Source organism: Fonticula alba (genome assembly GCF_000388065.1).
Source record: "Fonticula alba strain ATCC 38817 unplaced genomic scaffold supercont2.2, whole genome shotgun sequence".
Lineage (NCBI taxonomy): Eukaryota > Rotosphaerida > Fonticulaceae > Fonticula > Fonticula alba.
Window position 1 is genome coordinate 767,439 of NW_009242972.1, and position 8,341 is coordinate 775,779.

The window sequence follows — 8,341 nt, forward strand, 5'->3', positions numbered from 1 at the left end:
CCCGCCCCCTACCTCCCGCCGATGTCTCCTGGGGTGGGCAGCACTCCGGAGGCTGTGGCCGCGCGCGAGGCCCGTGCCCAGGCGGCCGCCCCGCCCCCCGTCTCCAGCCCCGAGTATGATCCCATCCTGCCGGTGAAGGAGCTGGTCACCTCGCAGTCTCTGCCGAGCGAGACCTACCAGCCGGAAGCCTGGACCCCGGGGAAGCCCAACAAGCAGTAGAGCCGCGCGCGCGCGTTCCTGCGAGCATCTGCCCTGGCGCTTCGTCAGCTTCTCCTTTTCGTCCTTCTCCTCGTCCCGACTGGGGGGTCTCTGCCCGTCCCCGTTGCCAGCTTGGGTGTGCCCCTTCCTGCCCCGGCTCCGATCAAAATACACATACCTTTAGACCAAAACCCGGGCATGCGAGAGGAGCGTCTCCCACCGTCTGGCCAAGGGAAAGATTCAGGGGGGGGGGGGGAGGCGCGGACGCGCGGTTCGACAAACACGTTCGCAATCTGGCCCCCGAAAGTGCTCGCAGACGTGGATCGCGCTCCGGCAGGGCACAGGGGGCCTCGGTCGGGGTGTGCTGCCAACGCAGACACACGCTGAACACCAGATCGCCGGCCAATCGGCCCGGCAGCTCGTCCCGGGGTGATAGCTCTTGGCGCAGGGCGGGGCGTGGATCACGGCCGAATGTCATGTGAGGTCATTCTGTGGGAATCTTAGCCACAAGGTGGACTAGTCCCCCCCCCCCCGGCCCCCCCCGCCCCCTGTTTGCACTTGGCAGCCTGGGGTCTTCTTCTCCCCTTCACGTTTGCTTGGTCGCCGGGTCCCTGTCGAGACAAGCTCGCGAGGATGAGGCCCGCGATCGCGTGAGCAACGGCATGTCGCTCTTCAGGATGCGTGTCGCCGCCTTTGTGGGGATTCGACTCCCCATGCCTCCCTCTCTCTCCCCCCCCCCTCTCCCTTTCTTGTCACCCTCCTGCACTCTGCTTGCCCCTGCCTAGCTCCGTGCCCATGGTTCTTCCGTACAAGCGCGCGCCGCGCCTCGCCACCCTTCTCGTGGCCTGGCCGTGGCCTGGCTGGCCTCGTTGCTGGTCCTGCCGGCGCTGGGACTCGCTGGTGACCCGGTTTACTTTGTGGCCAAGATTGTGCGCCCCCTCCCGCATGGTGCATGCCCTGCCACTTGTCGGTACACTAACCATGTCTGTGTGGTGTCACGGCCTTGACACGCGACACGCGGCACGCACAGTTCCCCCTCTGGCTGGTTGTCACGTTCGGCGCCTACTCGGGGATTTCCATCGGCTGGGCCCTCTTCATGCTGGAGGATTGCCCCAAGGCCTATGTCCACACCCTCAATGTTCGTGTCCTTCCGGGCAAATGCCCCGCCCTCTTGTCCTCTTTTCTCTGATGCAGCGGTCGCTCCCCCGAGATGTCCCTCTCTTTCACACACACACACACACACACACCCTCTGCCTGCTGTTGCCTGACTTGCTCCTTCTCACAACGCCATGCTTCCCCTTTCCGTTCCTCGCGCAGGACATCCTGGCCGCCCGGTCGGATTTGGCCAAGATGGGTGTCAATCTGGATGCCGGGAAGGTGCCCACCGAGGCCACCGAGTAGAGGCCACCTCCTTGCCCTGGCCCCTGCACATGTGCGCGATCCTCACATCAAATACACCTTTACACATCCTGCGAGGGTGTTTTTTTCTGCCCCCCTGCTCGCTGGCAGTCGTGTAGGGCAAGTATAAAGATGCAGGCGGCAGGTGGAAGCGGAGACAGACAGCGGGGCAGACAAGGGAGAGGAGGCGTAGTTATCAGTGTATTTTTGTCTTTTTTGTTTGTTTGTTTGTTTTTTCCCTTTTCGCCCACATCCAGGAGCGCCTTGTCAGCAGGCGAGCCGGCGCATGGCGGAACGCGAGGGTGTGCCGTGCGCTCCCTCAAATGAGGCAGATGTAGCGGACCAGCTCCAGCGGGAGCCGCGAGATGGGGCCCTCGCGGGAGATGGAAGCCGCAGTGAAGAACAGCTGCCGGTACGTGTGGTAGAGGTGCTGGGAAAGCCGACAGCCGAGCAAGGAGAGGTCAGAGTGGGGACAGGGGAGCAGGACTCACGCGAGCGAGGGCGTACGTTGCGCGCAAGGCGGCGGTGGATGATGTGATGGATGTTGCCCTCCATTGTCACACAGGGCAGGCGGGCGGAGGAGGACGAGGCAAGAAACGAGAGGGCGAGCTGGCCCAAGGGCGACTTGCAAGGGAGGAGCACGAAACGCAGGGAAGGGAGGGGGGGGGGGGAGGAGGGCGGGGATGGCTGGAACTGCGCATCAGGTCACTGGTACCATCCTTTCTGATCACCCACTGGCAAAAGGGCACCTCCTCGGGGCAGCTCCAAAGCAGGAGCAACAGCAGCAGCAGCAGCAAGGCCCCATCTCACTTACACACACGCACAAGCCCAATCGATGATCCTCCATGCCCCATCGGAAGGCGGGCGGGGGAAAATGGAACGGGACGGGGAGACGTCCGAACGAGGATCACACGCCTCTTCGAGGCATGCCGGCATCCGCGTGGCGTGATCAGTCATGCAATTCTTGCAGCTACCAACGCTTGGCGCCTGCCCCGACACCCGACACTCCAGGCCCCGGGCCTGGGCCATACACACCCCCGAAGCTGCGGCGCCGGCGTCGTTTGTTTATTCCCTCTTCTTGGAGGGGGGGGGAACACGACAGCCGGCTCGCACATTGTCGGATCCTGCCCGAGAATCACATCGCTGCATTTCAGCTACCCCACAATGCCTAGATGTGGTATTCCAGCTGTTGGCCGTCCCTATGCGCCGCAGTCACCAGGGGGGAGGGGCGGGGGAAATCCGACGTGGAGCAGTCAAGAGGCGGAGATGGGTCAGAGATACAGAGAGAAAGGGATTGAGGGAGCGGGGGGCGGGGGGGGGGGAGTGAGAGTAAATGGGTCATGTGCATGCCACCCCCGTGAGTGGGAAGAGCACGCGAACGGCAGAGAGCCGGGAAAACGGGAAATGGGCCAGGATGAGGGGATGGGAATGCGCACTTGCTCCACGCCGCGTAGCCCAGATCCACGATGCTGGCCATGGCGGCTTGGCACTCGGAGAGCAGGTCACAGGGGGCCTGCACAGGGCTGCCACTCTGGTTCGGGTGCGCGAGCTCAAAGGCCGCCAACGCCTCGGCGGCCGGGATCGAAGGCGAGGCCCGGCAGAAGGACCCCATCGCGGACCAGTATCGGCGGTTGGCACGCAGGGCAAAGGCCAGGGAGCTGGGACAGCCGGGCCGCCGCTCGAGGCGTCCCTGGAGCTCCTCCGCCCATGCGCCCATGGCCAGGACCAGCGACCGGTCGGCGAAGGGGATGGACGACGACGGGCTCGCCGGGCCAGCAGCACCCAAGGCCCCCCGGAGGCAGGCCAAACGCAGGAGCTCCCGGCCCCCGGCCGGGGGGGGATCCAGTGCGGCCACCTCCTCCGCGGAGGCCTCCTCCAGTCCCAAGCAGACTAGGGTCGCGCGCGACCGGGAAAGCTGGCGCTCGGCCTTCAGGCGCCGGCACAAGCGCGACTCCATCCAGAAGCGCCGGTCACGCGTGGCCTCGGCCCGCGACAAACGGGCGAGATTACATCCGCCCTGCTCGGCCGGGGCCCCGGTCGCCGGCGCCAGCACCCCATCCGACAGCACAGGCGCCAGCCAGCCCAAGAGATGGTGATCCACTTCCGAAGGGCCCACAGCGGGGGACAACTCGGGGGGGGGCTCCCTCCGGAGAGCCACGCGCGAGGGGCCCACCATTGTGGCCAGGCCCCGAGCCAGCAGCGGGCCAAGTCGAAGGCGGAGGTCGGCCTCGGACAGGCGCATCGTGTGGGAGAGTTCCTGCGGAGAGGGCCGCGCCGGCCGCAAGTCAGTGAGGGCCGATGGAAGGGGCAGCAGGAGAAAGGGGCTCGCACGGTCAACGTGCAGCCGGAAAGGCAACCGCCCCCGCGCTGCACATCCTCCAGCTCGACAAAGGGCCACTCAGCCAGGGAGAAGAGCACCGCCGCCGAGGCCAATGGGAGGGCGAAGTCCACGGGCGGCTGGCCACCGGGAGCCACCCGTCGGACCACGACCGACCCCTGGGGAAGAGGGGCCCGGGGTCCCGTCGCCCGGATGGTTAGTAACAGTCGAGACAAGGGCAGGGGGCTTGGCCAAGCTCGGCCCCTGGTAGCATGTGCTGCTGTGGGGCCGTCATACCAGGCGCGTGAATTGGAGGCGCCGGCCGGCGCGGGCCTGGCCCGTCGGGTCCGGCTCTCGGTCCCCGCCGCCGGCCCCGGCGAGGTCGTCCAGCCAGCGTGCCGTCTGTCGGAGGAGCTCGCACTGGGCGGCCCAGCCTGCCGAGCCGGCCAGGCCAAGGAACGGCCCTTCGGCCAGCGGGCTGAAGCTGAGCAGCGGCGAGTCCCGCTTGGACGGAATCAGCAGCACGGATGCCGGGAGCGTCTGGCCGGGGTCCCGGGCGGCCAGGAACATTCCGGCCCCGCGCCCGAGAAGCTGGCACAGAGCGGCCGGCGCCTCGGAGTGCTGAGGCGTCAGCTGACCCACGAACGGGGGACAAAGCAATCCGGAAGTTAGCAACATGCGCGAGGACCTGCATGGGGGGGGGGGCGGGGGGGGGGAGGCAAGAGCATCGGGGCCTTTCCTTGCTGTCTCCCACCAGGAGCCCAGCACGACATACATGCAAGCTGGCCAGGGCCAGTTGCGCGGCATCCGGGAAGCAGCCAGCCCAGCCGGCATGGTCCAAGGCCGTGAGGGGGGGGGCCGCTTCGGAGGCCGCCTGGCTGCTGCACTCGAGCGAGGGGCCGGAATCCCCGACGCCCGGTGGGAGGACACACCGGCGACAAGCAACCCCGGCCAGGACCGCACAAAAGAGGGCTCCGGACATCAGGGCGTCCAGCGAAAGCCCCGGGCCAGCTTGTCCCGGGGCCGTGGCCACCGAGCAGGCTCGCAGCACGGACACCAGCCAGGCGGACGTGGCTTCCAAATAGACAGCCGTGCCATTGTGCACAGACACCCGGGCCCGCAGCGCGCGCCCGGTCAGTGACTCCCCCGCGGCTGGCGCCTGTCCAGGGAGAAGCTGCTGCCCGCATGCGCACAAACGCTCGGCCCAAGGGCGCGGCCGGGCACCGGGGATGTCCAGCGACTGGAACAAGCGCACCAGCCCGGCAGTGAGGGCCTCAAGGCATTCGACGTAGTACGGCTGAAGGGAGGGCATCATGGCCTGGTGCCGGAATGCACGCGTGTGCGTGTGCGTGCGCGTCATCCATTGTAATCGGGTCAGTGGACTGCGGTAGGACAGCTCCGCTGGTCGAGGGGGCCCGTTCGAAGCACAGCCGGGCCCCCTGTTCCAAGGCGTACCTCTACCAGCTGGCCACGCGCCCAGTCAGCCACCTGGCGCATTTCCTGGCCGGTGCGTGGCTGTTGAAGGAACTGCTCGAAGTCCGAATAGGATACCGGTGCAAAAAAGGCCCCAATCGGGCCAAGCGACAGCAGGACTACCGCCGCGTGCAGACGCCCGGCACGCTCATTCAGCTGGACTGCACCCAGAGACGCACACACAGGGCGGGGTGCCAGGTAAGTTTGGAGGACCGCACATGCGCGCGCGAGTGAGACACACACAGAGAGCGAGCGAGCGAGCGAGCGAGCGAGCGAGAAGGAGAGAGGCCTTCATGAAGAAGGGACCCCGGACCAAAAACCGCCCCAGCCAGTCGGCAAACGCACCCAAACTTTCCAGGTCGGTCGCATGCGCGAAGTCCAGCTCCCGGCAGGCGTCCACCAGGCAGCCGGCCAGAAGCTGCACCAGAGGCCGGGCAAGGGGCCGTCGGAAGTGCGGGAAGGCGCCCGCCGGCGAGCCGGGCTCCTCTTCCCGCGGCGTCAGGACCTGCAAACCCAGGAGCAGGCCCCGACAGCAGATCTCCAGACGCCTGAGGGCCGCCCCGCATTCCGGACTCCCGGCGATGATCTGACGCAGGCCGCGCATTAGCCTGCCCGTGTCGTACAGCCGCCCGGCCGGGGCGCCGAGATGGGTGGTCTCACGCCGGAGATCCGCGGCCCAGGTGGACACAGGGGTGGTCGGGGCTTCCAGGACAGCCGCCAGCAGGGCACGGATTTCGCCACGGGCGGCCTGCGACAGATGTCAGGGCGGAGCGGGGAAAAAAAAAATCAAAAAAGGCAGGCCGCGGGGCTGACATGGAAACAGGCCGGAAGGGGGAAGCGAAAGGGAAAGAGCGGGAAAGGGGAAAAGCTCGGAGGAGGAGAACGGAACCCCTACCTGAAGAAGACTGGCCACATGGCCGGAGAGGGCATTTTCCAGCAGGGCCTGAGCCGGGTCCGCTCCGACATCGGCCCCGGGTGACTGAAGTGCCGCGCAAAGACGGGCAACGCGTTCCCGACGCGCGAGGCCGTCCAGCAGCTGCTCCCACAAAGACGGTCAGGGGTCCCGGAAGGGGAGCACGGAATTCGCGCAGGGCACTGAGCAAAGCACGCACACTGGTCGGGTCATCCAGCAGGCCAGCCACATCCGGCGGGGCATCTGCCGGGCCTTTGAGCAGCTCGCGGTTGAGGGCGGCACCGGCGGCAGCCAAGATGACCTGCACCGATGGAAGGGCGATCCCCTGCACTCCGCCGGCCGCTTCGGTGGGGGCACCGGCCTGGGCCTGACATAGAGCCTGGAAGAGGCCCTCCAAAGGGGGCTCGCCATGCGGGCCGAGCTCGACGAAAAGCGCCACACGCTGGGCAAGGTGCCGGCCTAGCTGGGTGCCGGTGCTGTCGAGGCAGCGCGGCCACAGGCCCTCATCGCGCAGTGCCAGCCCCAAAAGCAGGCTGGAAGTCCAAGCCCCCGAAAGGAGCGCCGGCCAGTCTGCACGCCGGGGCAGAGACTGCCATGTGCCAGCAGGCCGTCGGCCAGTCAGTCAGTCAGTCGGTCGGCCGGTCGATGGGGTGGCCGTAGCAATTCAAGACAAACACACCGATTCCAGGGCCACCACGAGGATCTCGGCGCCGGGGACACCGGACTCAATCAACTGGAACAGCCCCGGCAGGGGGCGAGGGGCTATGGGTCAGACACTCGGACGGGCAGGCAATCTCCGCATATGCCGGGTATCGGGCGTACGCGCTCCACAGCGGGCAGGCTGTGCTGGCCGAGCAGCTGAGCCGAGACGGCCAAAAGGGCCAGCAGGAGCGACGGCACAATGGCCTGTGTGTTGCCGGCCTGCAGCAGATGGGCCAGATAGCTGCGGCCAGCAAGCAGAGGGCGAGGGCGGGGCATTGCTGCGGGGTAAGGAAGAGCACGCGAAAGCCGGCTGAGAGGGGCGACCGGCGGAGAGGGCGAAGGAAGGGGAGCATACCCGCGAAGGAACTCGAATGCCGGGCCGCGGAAATGCTCATCCCCCGCCGGGTCGGCGGACACAGCAAACACCGGCAGGCTGGCCAAGATCTCGGCCACATTGGCATCGGGCTCCGAACTGGTGGGACCGGCGTCAGCAACAGAGCCAGAGCGGGTGCGACGGTGGCCCGTCTCCTGCGAGCCCCTGGTCGCGGTCTGCACAGGAGCCGAGTCGGCCAGCCAGACATTTAGCCACAGAAGAAGCGCCAGGTCGCGATCTGGCGCAAAGGGGCCGGCCTGCGCGTGCCAGGCAGCCGGGCAAGGTGAGTCAAGCACATGCGGCAGGGTGTGGCTGTCAGTGCTGGGCAAAGGGCAAAAGAAATCCCGCCCAGAGTCGTGGCTGCCTTGTGCCGGGGGAAACGCACACCAAGCCCGGCAACCTGCGCCACCGCTGACGCCACACTCAAGAAGGCCCCATCCAAGTTGGGCCGCGCATGGGGCCGGCCATCGCGCAGCGAGCCGGGTCCCGGCTCCCGGGAGCTCGCGAGGGGAACAAGATCGCCCGGGCGCAGGAGCAGCGTCCCGGCCACCGGCGACGGGAAAGGGTAGGACAGGCGCCCGGTGGCCTGATCAAAGACCAGCGGCGCCCCGCCGGCCGCCCGGGATAGCAGCCCGTATAGCGACTTCCCCGGCCGGAGAAGGGTGTCCACACCACGGAGATCGGACAGCCGGGCTGGACGCCCGGCTTCGGCCGAAGCAGCCGCCGCACCAGCAGCAGCCGTCCCCCAGATATGGCGACCGGCATCCCCGGCGGCCAGGAAGCCCAGCACATGTCCGGCGTCGATCGGGCCCGCTGGCTGGGGGTCGGGGTCATGGGGGGGCATTCACGGCAGGAGAGCGGCGCGCCAGACAGGGCAAGGATGAAGGACTGAGACAACCGGCGTGCGGGTGGAAGAAGGGCGCCGAGAGGAGGCGGGGGGGGGGGGGGGGGAAGAGAGAAAGGGGGG

The 8,341-nt window shown here is 67.4% G+C and overlaps 4 protein-coding genes across 4 annotated transcripts in view; 2 read left to right on the forward strand and 2 right to left on the reverse strand.

The window, feature by feature from the left end:
• H696_01188 (hypothetical protein) overlaps positions 1-219 on the forward strand; it is a gene marked incomplete at both ends in the record, with an annotated part of 957 nt that extends 738 nt beyond the window's left edge. Inside the window, one exon of the mRNA XM_009495073.1 lies at positions 42-219. Coding sequence (XP_009493348.1) covers positions 42-219 — 178 coding nt within the window. The remainder of the gene's footprint in view (positions 1-41) is intronic.
• Positions 220-860: 641 nt separating this feature from the next.
• On the forward strand, positions 861-1,599 carry H696_01189 (hypothetical protein; the record flags this gene model as incomplete). Its single annotated transcript, XM_009495074.1, has 4 exons — positions 861-893; positions 984-1,127; positions 1,229-1,336; positions 1,516-1,599. The coding sequence occupies 4 exons, from the start codon at positions 861-863 to the stop codon at positions 1,597-1,599; spliced, it is 369 nt and encodes a 122-aa protein (XP_009493349.1).
• A 183-nt stretch (positions 1,600-1,782) lies between these two features.
• H696_01190 (hypothetical protein) lies at positions 1,783-2,246 on the reverse strand. The gene is made up of 2 exons (XM_009495075.1): positions 2,104-2,246; positions 1,783-2,026 (listed from the first exon to the last, which is right to left on the reverse strand). The coding sequence occupies exons 1-2, from the start codon at positions 2,149-2,151 to the stop codon at positions 1,916-1,918; spliced, it is 159 nt and encodes a 52-aa protein (XP_009493350.1). The 5' UTR covers positions 2,152-2,246; the 3' UTR covers positions 1,783-1,915.
• Positions 2,247-2,764: 518 nt separating this feature from the next.
• Positions 2,765-8,218, reverse strand: H696_01191 (hypothetical protein; the record flags this gene model as incomplete). Its single annotated transcript, XM_009495076.1, has 13 exons — positions 2,765-2,795; positions 3,033-3,853; positions 3,928-4,092; positions 4,211-4,546; positions 4,689-5,210; positions 5,369-5,547; positions 5,732-6,134; positions 6,282-6,365; positions 6,499-6,888; positions 6,979-7,032; positions 7,122-7,242; positions 7,357-7,631; positions 7,760-8,218. 13 exons carry the CDS (start codon positions 8,216-8,218, stop codon positions 2,765-2,767), a joined length of 3,840 nt encoding a protein of 1,279 aa, XP_009493351.1.
• Positions 8,219-8,341: the final 123 nt, after the last annotated feature.

What these genes read in the sequence shown, in the direction of transcription:
- H696_01190 (XM_009495075.1), bottom strand. Translation starts at nt 2,151, where the DNA reads ATGGAGGGCAACATCCATCACATCATCCACCGCCGCCTTGCGCGCAAC. An exon ending in ACCGCCGCCTTGCGCGCAAC is followed by an intron (nt 2,027 to 2,103) that starts GTACGCCCTCGC and finishes CGGCTTTCCCAG; the next exon opens with CACCTCTACCACACGTACCG.